The following is a 15996-nucleotide window of genomic DNA, read 5'->3' as shown; positions in this document are numbered from 1 at the left end:
GGCGGGGCGGGTCCCGCGGTGCCCTGACCCGCTCGCCGCCCAATCGCCGCGGGCCGACCGAGCCCCGGGGGGCTGGGGCCGCCGCCGCCGCGTGAACGTGCCGCGGCTGCGCCGACGCGCGAGCGCCGGGCAGGGCGGCGGGCGCGCTCAGTCTGGCGGCAGCGGCCGTGCGCGGACAGACGTGCCGGGAGCGCCGCACCGCCCGCGCCTCCCGCAGCCCAGCCGCTTCGCTCCGCCCGGGCCGCGCCCGCTCGCCCGCCATGGTGTCATGGATTATCTCCAGGCTGGTGGTGTAAGTGGCCTTCGTCCGCGCGCGGCCCCCTCCCCTCCTTCCCCGCCCCCGGCCCGGGGCTGCGCGCCCCTGCAGCGCCCGGCCCCAGGCGCTCGGTCTATTAATACCCGGCGGCCGCTAAATTTAGCAGGTACAGTAGCTGCCCAGGACGCCTGCGAGCTGGCGGGACGCGCGCGCGGCTGCAGCCTCCGGGGCGCCGGGGCCCGGCGGGCGGGGCGGCGAGGCCCGGGGCGCATGGGGCGCCCCGGCCGCTTTGTTCCCCGCGCGGGTGGGACTTGCGGAGGCTCTGCGTGGGCGCGCCGCGGGGACACGTGGAGCACTGCTTTGGGAGCGATGTCGGGGTCGCGCGCCGCCGCCGCCGCGCTATTGTCAGGTGAAGGAGACCCGGCGGCGCTGAGCGGCCGCGGCGCTGCCCGGAGGGGTCAGCGCCGGGACGGGCGGAGGGAGGGCGGGGCTGCCCGTGGGGCCGAAAAATACTCCTTTTTAGGTTTGTCAGATCTGCAGCGGCCACAGCAGGTGGGACGTCGGCGGGCGTGTAGGATTCTGGGAGCGGGGCACCTGAGGTCCCCCGGGGCACGATGGCTTTTGCAGGGCGTTGGAGAGACAGGGACGAGCATCTCCAGGAATGTAGGGGAAATTTCCAAGTGACAGCCACCCAGGGCGGTGGCGACGCCGCCTTGCCTGGCCTTGCAGGAGAGCAGAGTCATCTGGGGCGAGGCCTGTGTGGAAGCACTGGGGGGTGGGGGAGTGGGCGTGGGGCTCTTTTCTCCCTGAAGCTCCTGGGCCGCCAGCAGACACTGGATGGGCCCGTGCCCTCGTGGATCTCTCAGCTTTTGGGGACGGACGTGGCTCTTCCCCCTCTGCAGCTGGGTCCGGGCGGGTCTGACACCTGGCGAAGGCGGCGCGCTGCCGTGGGTGTGGGGAGGCCGAGGTGGGGCGCGTCTCTCGGGCTTTCTCTTTGTCTGGGAAACGACCAGCACGTTTGGACACCTCTCCCATCGCCTCCCCTTCTTTATTGATTTTTAAAGATGCTGTCAGGGGCAACCTTCCCAAGTCATTCTCAGCATTGTCTCTGGGCCACCCTCGAGGGTTCCGCTCCCAGTGCGAGTGTCTGCTGGCACCGCGGCAGGGGGCTGTGTCCTGTACCTCGAGGTGGCATGTGAGCTGTGTAGATTTCCGTGAGCAGGGCTGGCACGAACAATGCCGGGAAGCTGCCCCCGGGCCCTGCCCCGCCTCATCCCTGACCAAAGCCCATCTTACCTCCGAGAGGTGGTTTCCCTCAAATGTCCCCATGATCCTCACATTTGCCAGCGGCTGCGGTGGGGCCGGGGAGGGGGCGTTGGTTGGCCTGGCTGGTGGACTCTTTGTGGGTTCCACTGCACTGGGAGTGAGGGCTTCTGGTTCAGGGTCATGTGGTCATTGCCTCTCCCTCTGCCCGAGAGAGGGTGCAGAGGAGAGGCAGGTGTCTGGGAGGAGCCTCGGGGCCATGCTGTGAATTACTGAAGGAACCCCACCCAGCAGAGCGGAACTCACATGACCCTGAGAAGTGCCCCTCAGGCCAGCCCAGGACCCTCGGCCCCCAGGGAGAGTTGGTGGCATTTGGTCCCACTGTCAGCTCTAAAGGGTGTGGGCAGCCGCCCTTCTCCCCGCAGTCTCGAATTCCTTGGGTAAACCCAACATGCATGACGAATCATTAGCAATGCGTGTTCCGTGTAAGCAACACGTGTTCATTACAGGACAATCAGAACTACAGATCAGCCGGCTGAAAATCATCTACACGCTCACACTACACGGAGACAACAAATGATCAGTTCGGGGTGGGGTGGGGTGGGGAGAGTATATTTTAAAAGAAATTTTCCCTAATGCATGTCTATCATATAGTTTTATTTTCATACTGAGGACATTCTCATTTCATGCTCAGAGGAATATCTTACGAAGGAGCAGGAGTGCTGTGTTTGGAATCAGAAAATCCTGACTTCCAATCCCAGTGCTCGCTCGCTCTCTTGGGAGCAGATCCCCCTCCTGTCTGGGATCACAGCCGGTCCTGGGTCACAGGCTGATGAAGTGCAGGGTGCTGTTGTGGAGATTCCCATGATGCACCGCCAAGGCCACTGCCACTGCCTCAGTGGGGCCTCCCTACCGCCCCTCCCTGGAAGGGGCTCTCGGGCTTAACCTTCTGTTTTCAGACTGGCTTTCATGAGGGCCCCCTGCCTTATTGTTTGTTTCATACGTTAGGTGTTCTAGATGAAACCGAATTTGGGACATATGTGGGTTTTACTGATCACAGAAACCACAGGTCCAGTCCCCCTGCCCCCCATCTGCAAAGCTGCAGAGGGAATGTGCCCTGGCCAAGGACACAAGGTGAGTGCGTGAAGAGAATGGGCCCTGGGGTTCTGGCCCAATGCCTTTCCCACCTTCACGCACCCCTATGGTTGTGCTAGATTGGCTCTTTCAAGCTCCCAAGCCCTTCTGGAATGGGAGCAGTCTGATGTTTGTCCATAAGCCCTGTTTCCTGTAAGTAATCTCACCAAGGATTTGTAAGCCTCTGTCACATAAAGAGCGCTTAAGGAAGATCTGTCACTGTGCTCTGAGGATGGAGAGGGAGTGTCTTCCTGTCTTCGTGGCCCCAGCCATCCATCCAGGCATTAAGACGAGCTGATGGCATCCAGGGACAGCCAGCCAGCTATCTGTGCCGCTACTTGGCCGTGCGTGTTTTTTGAAGGCAGCAGCTGGGGCTTGTTTCCCTCTCCAACCTTACCCGCCCCCACCCTCCCCGCCCCAGGGCTCTTTTTAGAAGTGCTGGGCACCTGAGCGCAGTCAAGGTTGGTTTTGTTGAAGGAGATCACAGGCCCCGGGGATTTGCAAGGAAGCCTGCCAGTGCCGTTCCCTGGAGATAGAGGTCTTTGGGCATCAGGACAGGTTGGGGCACACTGGGCAAGGCTCTCAAATAAGGCCCAGCCTGAGATGGCGTTTCCTTGCCATGTGTCACCCTGCTAACTCCCTTGCCTTGGCCTGGGAAGAATTAGGAAGGAGATATTCAGTGTGGTGGCAGGATTGATCCCATTAGACCCTGCATGATGTCTGCATGGGGCATGGGGTTCTTTTAGAACTTGCCCGCCTCCCTCTTCCAAAATAGCTCGTTTTCTTCGCAAGCAACCACAGACTTAGGCACGAATGAGTCTCAGACTAGGGAGAATGTGCTCTTGTGTACAATGCAGACACGGCTCCGTGACTTCTTGCGGAATGTGCCATTTGGAGCCTTTATGCCAAGGAGCAAGAGTGACGTCATTATCTCTGGACAGAACTTTGGCCAAGGTCCAGCATGTTGGCTGAATGAACCCAGAGCCTCCCACCCCTTATGGGGTTGGAAGATCAAAATCCAGTTCATTGTGAGGGGAAGAGAGTCTCAGTATGGCAACTTTTTCTGATTAACTGATGGCTATACAGAAAAAAAGAATTATTTCCACATTGTATATCTTTTTACACTTTTTTTTTTTAAGATTTATTTATTTACTTGAAAGGCAGAGTTACAGAGCAGCAGAGGCAGAGAGAGGTCTTCCATATGGTGGTTCATTCCCAAATGGCTGCAACGGCCAGAGCTGGCTGATCCGAAGCCAGGAGCCAGGTGCTTCCTCCCTGTCTCCCATGTGGGTGCAGGAGCCCAAGGACTTGGGCCATCTTCTATTGCTTTCCCAGGCCACAGCAGAGAGCTGGATCAGAAGTGGAGCAGCCAGGACTCGAACCAGCGCCCATATGAGATGTCAGCACTGCAGGCAGCAGCTTTACCCTCTGTGCCATAGTGCCAGCCCCAAAACGTTAGTTTTTAAAACCTGCAGGATGCTGATCAAGACTAGGTCTTCATTTGGATGGCTGGAGGCCTGGCTGAGTCTAGTATTTGGAGCGTGACGTCTCTTTGTCCTGGGTCAGGGATGTAAAAGGAGAGGAGACTGGAAGGAATGTGGATTGTCCTCAAGTTGTTCCCCAACTGTTGCAAAACAAATGGAAAAGAAAAAGAGAAAAGATCATAAATCCTTAAACACAAGCTTGTCTTTCTTTTAACAAATGGAATGCAAGAAAATGACCCAGTTAATAGAGGGTTCAGGTTGGTGGAGGATTTGTTTCCTGGCACTGAAGTGTGGTGTCGTGTAGAAGCTGGGGGAAATGTTTCAGTTGAACTGTGAGAGGAAAGATGTTGGACTGGAAGGCAGCAGACTTGGGCCCCAGGCCCACTGTCAGAGTCCTAAGGAAACTCACACCCACCCATCCACCCTGGGGTCCTAGTGCCCTGTCCCAGAGACAGGCGCTATGTTGGAGGCCCTAATAGCTCCAAGAGTTGGGGAGCCTGGAGGCCCCTCCCTCCCCAGCTGGCCTGTACGCACCATGTTCATTTATCCCCAAGGAGGTGAAAAATACCAACTTAGATCTCGCTGCTGTTCAGCTGCCTCCTCTCTTTGTTTATTGATGGCGCCTGCCTGCTGGGAAGTAGCTGAGGCACCCTTCTCCCCACTGCGTCTTATTTGAGGTTCGCTGACAAGCCGAGGTCCTACCTGGTTATTACCACATCAGCCTATCGTCTTAGCTGTCGTCTTTGGAGCTTGTGTTGTTTGGGAGGAGGAGAAGCCCTGGGAAATGGAAAGGCAGCGACAGTTGGCCTCTTCGGCCTCCTTTTTCTTGTTGTACATGTGGTGTGTGCGTCCGTCCAGGGGAGTTCTAGAGGCTGAAGGAGGAGACTTGGCCGTGCAGGAGCCACAGCACCTGGCATCTCTGGGGTTTCACTGCCAAGAATAAGCCACACGCATGCCCAGCTGGTTCCCAGCATCCTAAGCCTCCCCCAAGCCCATCCTAAGCCTTGAGAGCTTTTCCCAGCACCAGTGAGACCCAGGGGGGTTTGCGTTTGGGCTGGACGGATGTTTTCCTCTCCCTTCTGAGCCTTGGGAAGGCCCGAGGGATGGGAAGATGGGTAGATGTATACATATCATTCATTGTGAACCTTCAGGGCGTCACACAGAAGCACTGTATTTTTCCCTCAGAGTTTGTTAGTCACACCCGGGAACACAGAGAAAAAGGAAATGCAATCTTCCCTGGGTGTGCATAGGGGTTGGATCCAGGATCCCAGAGGATACAGAACCCACAGATGCTGCAGTCCCCTGTATGACATGGCGTGGTGGGGGCAGGTGTTGGATGCAGTGGGTTAAACCACTGCTTGTAACACTGGTACCCCAAATGCAAGTGCCTACTTGAGTCCTAGTACCTCTGCTTCTGATCTAGCTTCCTGCTAATGCATCCTGGGAGGCAGTCGATGGGGGCCCAGGTGTTTGCGCCCCTGACAGCCAAATGGGATACCAGGAGGGGCTCCTGGTTTCAGCGTGGCCCAGCCCTGGTTCCTGCAGGCATCTGGGGAGTGAACCAGGGGTTGCAAGATCCCTCTCTCTCTTGCTCTGCCTTTTAAGTTTATGAAAATAAATTTTAAATAATTTTAAAAAACAAAATGGCATTGTATTTGCATATAACCTTTGCATGTCCTCCTGGATATTTCAATCATTTCTCAAGGATACCTAAGACAATACCTAAGTCAATGCAAATACCATATGGGTAGTTGTTAAACCATATTGTTTAGGGAATAATGGCAAGGAAAAAAGTGTGTACATGTTCGGTTAAGATGCAGGGTGTTTTCCAAATATTTTTAAATCTGCACATGCAGAACCCATGGACATGGAGGGCCAGCAGTATAGATAAAAGACCAAATATCTGTCATACAGTGCGCCCCCGGAAGGAATCTGGGGAGATTAGTTGGTATGGCCCTTCAAGCATGTGTGGGTACCTAGACCGGGGTAGCAAGTGAGTTTCATGTCTTAGGATCGCTCTGAGACTGCCTGGGACCCTGCCTGGAGGAGCATAGGGAGTGCCGTGAGTGATTCCTGCAGGGGAGGAAGATGGTAATGGCATTCTCGTATGTTCCTGATCAGAAAAGGCCAGCCCTGCTGTCTGGTTTATTAGATTAACACCACAGACAGCGTCCGTACCTGGGTCTTCAGCCCCTCCCACATGCTGCCCCTGCCAGGCCTGGCCAGGCACTGGGCAGCACCAGGCCAGAGGTGCCTGCTGCTGCCAGCACAGGGAGCTGTCCAGCCCAGTGGCTGTCTGGTCCCTTCTTCCCCTTAGGATGGTCGTCGGGCACTGTATTTCCCCTTGCTTTTGCCTTTCCCCAAACACAGCCCAGCTGCTTTCTGCCTGAGTCATTCTCCTATGGGCTCATGCCTGCACATCTTTCAGCCTCCTTGCAGGGGACCACGGGTGGGACTTTGTGCAGCGAAGGAAGTTTCCCGTTCCTTTCTGGTAAGGTACCCTAGCCTGCCTGCTTCCACCCAGCCACAGGAGTGGGCATGTGACCCAGGCCCAGGCACGTATTTCCCTGGGCACAGGCAGTGGTTGAGAGCTAGGCACGTGACCCAAACTGAGCCACAGATCCCTCCCCAGGGTTTCTTGATTTGGACCTGGGGAAGGAAAGCTGTGCCTGCGGGGACAGAGGTAGAAAGATGTAAAGGTGCGGCTGCCGGTGGCTCAGCCCCAGGCACCTGGAGACGGCCCGCGTGGAGGACACAGCAAGGCAGAGGAGAGCAGGGATGAGACAAGGCAGAGAAAGCGGCTGGCACCAGCTCTCTTGCTTCTGGTTACTCAGGCCCCAGTTTCTGCGGCTCCTCCTTGGATGCCATGAGCTGCCCATATCCTAGAATGAAGGTGCTTGCATGCATTAAATATTTATTGTAGGGTTGGGATGGACTGGGTGATGGTGCAGTGATAACTCTGAAATCCCAGTGGCTTGAGACAGCAGAGGTTTGTCTCCTGGTTTGGGCTGTCTGCTCGCTGTAATCACACCGAGGCCCAGCCCGACTCGGTCTCCTTGCCCTTGGGAGCTTTAGCAGTGCACAAGAAGATGTCAGTGGGGAGAGAAACACAGACACGCACTGACTCTCAAGTGTGTCTGCCTAGACAGACAGTGGCTCTCATTTCATTGGCCAAGCCCCAGTTACACTCTTACCTGAAGACCTGTGATAGCCCTCCTGCCTGCTGTAAGAATCAATGAAGTCTAACCAGCTCGGCAGACCCGGAGTCGTCCTTGGTAGAAGATGGGATTTCTCCCCTCTTGCAACTGGGAGAGTCCTAACACGCTCCATCACCTCTTTACCTTGGGAATCTCTCCATCTCTGCTTTTTTTGTTTATTTATTTATTTGAAAGTCAGAGTTACACAGAGAAAGAAGGAGAGGCAGAGAGAGAGAGAGAGAGAGAGAGAGAGAGAGAGATCTTCCATTGACTGGTTCACTCCCCAGAGGGCTGCAATGGCTGGAGCTGTGCTGATCTGAAGCCAGGAGCTTCTTCCTGGTCTCCCATATGGGTGCAGGAGCCCAAGGACTTGAGCCATCTTCTACTGCTTTCCCAGGCAATAGCAGAGAGCTGGATCAGAAGTGGAGCAGCCGGGTCTTAAACTGATGCCCATGTGGGATGCCAGCACTACAGGCAGTGGCCTTACCTGCTACACCACAGTGCTGGCCCCTCCCTCCCCACTTTAATTCCTTGCTCTTTATTCTGTTTGTAAGTCAAGAAAGGAGGTCTTAAGTGTGAGGAGAAATGAGCAACTTTGGGGAACTGATGTCATTGTGTGGATGGATTTCCATCACATGCTCCGTGTGGGTCTCCATCCACCTTCCTCCTAGGAGGCTTCCCCGGGCTCCTTAACTGAAGAGGATTTCTGCCCTCTGGGTCCCTGAGTGGCAATGTCCTTGGTACCTCATGGTAGAGTACTTTACAAGTTTACTTCCACTTTAGGATCACGTCTGTTTCTTTGTCTCCTTCACAGTTTTTCATGTGCAGTAGGTGCCTAATAAGTGCATGTGGGGTCATGAATGAGTGAAGACCCCACTCCTCAAGGTGTGGTTCGTATACCAGGAGCGTCAGCGTCACCAGAGTAGTACACAATGCAGAGTCCCAGGCCCTACCCAAGACCGAGTGATTGCATTTATTTATTTTTATTTGAGAGGCAGACAGACTAAAAGAGACTAAAAATCTCTCATCTGCTGGTTTACTCCCCAAATGCTCACAATGCTGGGGCTAGGCAAGGCCAAAGCTGGGAGCCAAGAGCTCCATCCGGGTCTCCCACATGGGTGATAGGGACCCAAGCAGTTGAGCCCTCACCGCTGCCTCCCAGGGTGGACCTTAGCAGAAATTGGAATTGGGAGTGGAGCCAAGACTCAACCTAGGCACTGTGATATGGGATGCAGGCATCCCACCAGTAGCTTAACCATTAGGCCATAAACTATCCCTGAATCTCTTGTGTTTTTTTTTTTTTAAGTACTTATTTTTATTTGAAAGGCAGAGAGAGAATCTTCCATCTGCTGACTCACTCCTCAAATCTCTGGCATACCCAGGGCTGGGCCAGGCCAAAGGTGGGAGCCTGGAACTCAATCCAGGTCTCAACCCAGATACTTGGGCCTTCGTCTGCTGCCTCCCAGGTGCACGTTCCCAGAAAACCGGAATCAGAAGTGGAGTCAGGGGCTGAACCCAGTCACCCCAGTGTAGGATGCCAGTGTCCCAAGCTATGTCTTAACTGATGTGCCAAATGCCGGCCTCTGAATCTGCATTGTAACAAGAACTTGACAGGTACTGAGTCAGGAGACAGGGCACTATCATCGTCCCTGTGAGACTGAAAGAAATGGACTTGCCTAAGGCTTCCGCCACTGACCGTAGGGCCGGGATTTGATCCCAGGCCATCCTGTTGTGCTAGACTGTGGCTCATCCTTTCTGGTTCTGAGAGGTTTCAGCCCTGAGATTTTATGAATTCAAGAGGTGTAATTAGACTCTGCCACCCAACCCCAGAGTGGCTGTTTAATTGTGATCCGTGCAGAATTTCATTTTCTCACAATGGGGCTTTAGACCGCCAAGGTAATGCTTGCTTGAATGCTGGGCTCCATGGGTTGTGCTGCTCAGAAGAATGGGATCCCAGCTGCCTTCAGAGAGGGGCTGCTGATGCGGGGACTCCCAGGAACACACGAGATGAGAACGCTTGGCCCGTGCATCCCTGCTGAGGGAGTGGCAGTATCCAGTGGAATCTGTGAACCCTTGGGCCACGGCCCAGGGCACCGTGGAGTCCGGTCTATCAGCAAAGCCCTGTAAAGCTGTTCCTTCAAAATGCTGCCCTGTCCACTGCCACCACCTGCTCCGGCTCGGAATTCCTGCTTGCCTGCGGTGATTCAGAGCCCCCAGCAGTTTCTCTGCCTCTACTCCTGTCCTTCCTGTATGGACTGAAAATGTCAGATAGGTCACCTCTGTCCCCTGCTGCTTAAAAACTCTCCAGGGACCATCCTTGTGGCACAGTGGGTTAAGTCTCTGTTCGCAGTGCTGGCATCCCATATCTGAGCACCAGTTTGAGCCCTGGCTGCTCTCTTCCCATCTGGGTCCCTGCTAATGTCCTAGGAAGGCAGTGGATAATGATCCAAGTACGTGGGTTCCCGGCACCCACGTGGGATTCGTGGATAGAGTTCTTGGATGTCGTGGTCATTTGGGGAGTGAACCCATGGATGAGAGACCTCTCCCTATCATTCTGCCTTTCAAATAAAAAATCTTAAACTGTCCAGAACCCTCTCATCCCACTAGGAGTACGATTCAGATCCCACCATTCTCAGTGAAGCCATTTCTTTCAGTTTCACAGGGAAGATGATAGTGCTGTGTCTCCTGACTCAGCACTTGTCAGGTTCTTGTTAAAATGCAGTTTCAGAGGCCGGCATTTGGCACATTGGTTAAGACACGGCTTGGGGGCTAGCACTGTGGTGTAGAAGGTTAAGCCCCTGCCTGCAGAGCTGGCATCCTATATGGGTGTCAGTTTGAGTGCAGGCTGCTCCACTTTGATCCAGCTCCCTGCTAATTCACCTGGGAAAGCAGTGGAGCATGGCCCAAGCACTTACACACCTGCACCCATGTGGGAGACCCAGATGAAGCTCCTAGGTACTGACTTCAGCCTGGCCCAGCGCTGGCTGTTGGAACCATCTGGGAAGTAAACCATCTCTCTCCCTCTCCCCCTCTCTCCTTCTCTCCCTCTCTCCCCCTCTCCATCTCTCCATCCCTCTGCTTTTCCCTCCCTCTATCTTCTTCTCTCTCTGTATTTCTGCATTTCAAATAAATAAATAAATCTTAAAAAAATAAAAGACCCTGGCATCCTGTACTGGGGTGACAGGGTTCAGCCTGCTCACACTCCTGCCTTACCTTATGCTGCTTTCCCGTGGCACTCACTCCAACCACCTGGCTTGTCCCACCCAGTGGCCTTCCCTGCTGTTCCCTCTGTGCCCCGGGTGCTCCCCAGATCATCCACAGCCACTCCCACCTTTCCTCTTCAGTCCTCGGGGAGCCCTTTTATGACCCAGCCTCCCATCACACCCCAGCCCCTTACCACTCCCTGACATGGCACTTGCAATTCTTTCATTGTCTTGCTCTGGGTCTCTCTCTGCAGTAGGATTTTCCACCATGACTTGAAAGACTAGGTCTTATTCGCAGCTGTTTGCCCAGTGCCTAGAGCAGATCGAAGCACATAGTAGGTGTTCAAAAACATTTACTGAAGCAATGGTTCAGTATTTCCTTTGGAGCATGGAAGATCATTTCCTAAACCTCAGTTTTGTAGAACCCTGGTTTGTGATGGTGACAAAGTAAGTTCAGCCTCGCTTTTCCCATCTAAAATGAAAGAAAGGCTGGGTTTCTGTTTCTGGAAATACGGAGAACTGACCAGTCTGAAAACCTTCCTTATATAAACCTGAATCTTTAAAACATTCTAAAAATCTTGGATAAAATATGACATCAGTTCCCTTAAAAGCATAGTTGAACTTTTCAGGAAGGAAGAAAATTTGCCAGGAGACAAAATAGGGAGGGAAACATTTTGCACAGTGTGTGAGCTAGTGCCGTAGCAGCCACTTAACAGACTACCTGGAAGTTTAGCTTAAAACAACACCTGGTTTGTTACCCTTAGGGGATATGGCAGGAATTTATTCCACTTTCTCAGAGAGCCTCTGTACACGTCCTAAAGCATTAATCCCAAACCCATACATTCACACTTCAAAATTGCAAACTGTGCAAGGGAACAACCCACATACGCAGAGATTAATGGGATTAATATATACTACAGCCTGCGAGGCTGGACCTCCAACAACAAAGAAATGCCATTTACTTCTTAATAGCATATATTATCTGTATAATGATGATACCAGTTAGAGATCTTAGAATATGTATTTTTGAAGTAAAAAAGAAGAAGAAGAAGAAGCAGCAGCAGCAGCAGCAGCAGCAGCAGCAGCAGCAGCAGCCGCCGCCGCCGCCCAAGTCCTTGGGCACCTGCACCTGTGTGGGAGACCCAGAAGAAGTTCCTGGCTCTGGATTGGTGCAGCTCTGGCCATTGCAGCCATCTGAGGAGTGAACCAGTAGATGGAAGACCTCTCTCTCTGCCTCTCCTTCTCTTTCTGTGTAACTCTTTCAAATAAATAAATAAATCTTAAAAAAAAAAAAAAAGGGAAAGAATTGAAAGAAAACAACAGACTCTAGGGGATGGAGATAGACCCATTTAAAAAGAAGTTCTTGGGGTTAACATTGTAGCATAGTGGGTAAAGCCACTGCCTGAAAGGCTGGCATTCCATATGCACACCAGTTCAAGTACCCGCTGTTCCACTTCCAATCCAGTTCCCTGCTAATGGTCAGAGAAAAACAGCAGAAGATGGCCCAAGTGCTAGGGCCCCTGCCACCCATGGGGGAGACCCAGCAAAAGCTCCTGGCTTGGCCTGGCCCAGCCCCAGTCATTGTAGCCATTTGGAGAGGGAACCAGTGGATGGAAGATTCTCTCTCTCTCTCTCTCTCTCTCTAACTCTGCCTTTCAAATAATTTTTTTTAATTAAAAAATAAAATAAAAAGCTCTTTTGCAAGTGAGAAGCAAAGTTTTGAAATTAAAAACCCAGTGGAGGGGTTAATGGTGAGGCTTGAATGCTGAAGGGTGGTGTTGTTCACACCACATCCTAGAGCTGTGGGGATCTCAGGGCTCCCAGGCTTGTGTTTGGCAGACAAGGAAATGGGGACTGGCGGGGTTCGGAGTTTGCCAAGATCACAGCCTGATGGGCTCAGCCAGGCTTTGGGGGCCAGAACTCTGCTTTCTGAAAATGTATCCATGTGGAAAAAAGAAGTCTGCTCAATGTGGCTGGAGGATTGGACTAGGACCAGCGTGTGGCCAGAAGGCAAGTTTTTGGCTTGGTTGAAGGAAGAGGTTTCCAGTCGCTGGTGCTCAGTACACTGGGCAGCTTGCTAGGCAAGGAGCTGCTGGCTTCACCCCTAAGTCCTTCCAAACCTTAAAGCCCTGACTTTGACATTTCCCCTTACAGCGGTGGAGGAGGTATTGGAAAGATTTTCACAGATTAGGGCTTCCATTCTTTTTATTTAAAGATTGATTTATTTTATTTGAAAGCATTGCACAGAGGGAGGAAGGAAGGGAGGAGAGAGGGGGAGAGAGAGAGAGAGAATCTTCCATCTACTGGTGCACTCCCCAAATGGCTGCAAGAGCCGGGGCTGGGCCAGGCCAAAACCAGGGGCCAGGAGCTTCTTCCAGGTCCCTCACATGGGTACAGCGGCCCAGGAATTTGGGCCATCTTCCACTGCTTTCTCTGGCCTTGCAGGGAGCAGGATTGGAAGTGGAGCAGCCGGGACTCAACCCAGCACTTATGTAGGATGCTGGCATTGAAGGCAGCAGCTTTACCCACTACATCACAACGCTGGCCCGGACTTCGATTCTTACTCAAGATTGATTAACCAACCCATTGCTTTTTACTCATTGATTTGCCGTCCATTTTTTGAACAGTTGTGCCATGCCAGGACTCTGCAGGGTGCCAGAAATATAAAGATGAATGAATTTTGATCGCATCTGAGAAGCTTATGAGGATACACCGTTGGTCAGTGGGAAAGTGGGACTAGGCAGTGTCCCGCCTACCTGGCCAGGGCACTGCCCACTGGGTGTGTGTTTTGCAGGTGTGTGAATGACTCGTCTGGCTTTGGTTGGAAACTGTGGGGCGGAGCCTTTTCAGCAGGGGAAGTGTGTATGTGGCATTAGAAAGGTTAAACCATTGCTGCGTCTCTACCCTCGGGTGCACTGTGACACAGCATGGCGAACACAATATGGGACAAAGAGGTGAGTGAGGCCGAGTGTCTTTGCCCACCATATTTGGTGTCTGTGATAGATTCCAATAGTCACCAAGTTGGTGGTTTAAAACGACAGAAGTTTATTCTGTGACATTTATGGAGGCCAGAGTTCTGAAATGAGTCTTGGGTGGCTAAAGTCGAGGTCTTGCCAGGGCTGGGTTATTTGGGGACCTTGGGCCAGGGTGGAGGGGTGTGGGAGGGAGGAGAGCCTTCATCCCTTGCTTCTGCCAGTGTCTAGGGCCTTCCCCGACTTGTGGCTGTGTCATTCCTGTCTCCACTTCTGTGGTCACGTTGCCTTCTCTGCCCTCGTAGCATCCACTGCCTTCCTCCCACAAGGACACTTGTCATTACATTTAGGGCGCCTGTAAATAATCCAGGATAATCTCCCCAACTCAGAACTCTTGCCTCCAAGGGTGGCATTCAGAGTTCCAGGGCCTGGGACCTGGACGGTTTGGGGGGCGTGGGGCAGCTGCCCACACCCAGGGTCCCTGGCCCTGCCGCTGCGGAGCTGGGGGGCACCTGCAGGGCAGCCTGAGGAAGAGCAGGCACAGAGGGAGCACTCGGGTGTCCTCACGTCTGTTTGTCTCCGTTTCCGGGCTCTCTTTGATTTGTAGAAGTTAATTTGTGACTCCATGGGGCAGACTGTTTATGAAGAAAGCATATTTAGGAGATAATGGAGAGCAACACAGTGACTATTCCCACACTCCACCGCGCAGCTCAGGCCCTGGAGTGTCACCTTCATCGTGTGAATACACCAGTTACCCTCTGAGCTCCTGATGGACATCCGGCTGTTTCTAGATTGTTCTTTCTCTCTTGGGAAGAGTGCTGCAGTGAACACGCTCCCAGTGTTTCTGGGTGCACCTGTGCACCAGTTTCTTTAGGATTGGAGTGGCTGAGGCTGAGGACGGCAGCACCCTCCACTTGACCGGATGACATAAATTAAGCTTCCGTGGATGAATGGGTCTTTTTTTTTTTTTCTCCTGTTCTGTGGATCAGCTTGTCGGACTCGCATCAGTACCGCACTGTCTTAATTACCAGAGCTTAGTGGAAAGTCTTCCTGGCTGGCCTGACAAGTGCCCCCTCCCTCGAGTTTTTCCTTGTACATTGTTTCCCAGAACGGCTTCCCTTCAGTAGTGGGTATGGTTTTAATTGTGCTCTGTGTCTTTGCCATCACTTGATAGTGTCACACTTTGGAAGTTGTGCCAGTCTGGTGGGTACCGAGTGGAATCTCATTATGGGTTTCATTTGCATTTCCCTGAATACTAACAAGGTTGAGCATCTTTTCATGTGTGTGTTGGCCATTCACGTTCTGTCTCCTGTGACGAGCCTGAAGCCTTGCCAGTTTTGCTCTTGTCCTTATCTTATTGATCTGTAGGCATTCTTTAAATATTCTGGTTGCCAATCTTCCGTCATTTATGTGTTACAAATGCTTCTCTCAGTCCATGGTTGAGTTTTTTACTTCCTTTATGGTGTACTTTAAAGAACAGAAGTTCTTACCATGAAATGCGAGAGAATATAAATTTTCTCACTTGCAGATTATGTATTTTATGTCTTAGGAAAGCATTCTCTCCTTGAAATAATGAACATATTCTGTATTGTTCTTAGCAGTTTCATAGTTTTGCTATTTGCATTGAATGTCTTAATCCATTTTGAGTTGATTTTTTGCATGCGATGTGAAACAACAGTTCAAAATTTGTTCTTTTTTCTCCCTGTGAGAAACCGATGGTTCATCCTTACTCCTTAGCTCTGTAGTGCCCCACCATGTCGTTGATTGAGTTTCTAGAATGTGTAGATTTGTTTCTTGGCTGTTTTTTCCCCATATGATTTTTTTTTAATTTCAGAATAATTTTAAATTTACAAAATAAAAATTGTGAGGAAATAATACAAAGTGTTTCCATATGCCCCACTCCATTTCCCCAGTAACATGTCATGCTAGTATCTCTGTCACAATAAATAAATAAATAAAACTATATAACATGCCATTATAATGTAATAGATTTAAATAATAGACAAATAAATCATACCCAGCCGCCCCTATATTTGAAATTCAAACTTGGACACCTCCCAGCCTCTTAGTGATCAGCGTTCTGTGTGCTCTAATTAAGGTGCGTGTGTGTGTGTGTTTTGTTTTAGCTCCCACACATAGGGAGAACGTGTGGCGCTTGCCTTTCTGCATTAGCTTATTTCACTCTTCGTGATGTCCTCCAGTTCTGTCCATTTTGCTACAAATAACAGGATTTCATCCTTTTTATACAGCAGAATAGCATTCCGCTATGCATATTGACCACGTTTTCTTTATCCATTCGTTTTATGTTGGACTCTGGTTTGATCCATATTTTGGCTGTTGGCAACAGTGCTTCCATAAACAGGGTGAAGCCGGTATCTCCTTGATACAAGGAATTCCTGTCTCGTGGGTATAGGCCCAGTAGTGAGATTACTGGATCACATGGCAGTTCTACTTCTAGTTTTTAAAGAAATCGCCATATATATAATT

At 51.9% G+C, this 15996-nt stretch overlaps 1 protein-coding gene across 3 annotated transcripts in view; it reads left to right on the top strand.

Moving 5' to 3' along the window:
• The first annotated feature begins 216 nt into the window (after positions 1-216).
• REEP1 (receptor accessory protein 1) overlaps positions 217-15996 on the top strand; it is a 113161-nt gene continuing 97381 nt past the window's right edge. For all 3 annotated transcript variants that reach the window (XR_009867818.1, XM_062209804.1, XM_062209805.1), the window contains exon 1: positions 217-292. Coding sequence is in view for 2 of the 3 variants with exons in the window: in XM_062209804.1 (XP_062065788.1) it covers positions 261-292 (32 nt within the window). In the remaining variant the exon portion in view is untranslated. The remainder of the gene's footprint in view (positions 293-15996) is intronic.

This window comes from Lepus europaeus, chromosome 13 (genome assembly GCF_033115175.1).
Source record: "Lepus europaeus isolate LE1 chromosome 13, mLepTim1.pri, whole genome shotgun sequence".
In the NCBI taxonomy this organism is placed as follows: Eukaryota; Metazoa; Chordata; class Mammalia; order Lagomorpha; family Leporidae; genus Lepus; species Lepus europaeus.
Note: the sequence above shows the minus strand (reverse complement) of the source record. Positions and strands in the feature narration are given on the sequence as shown.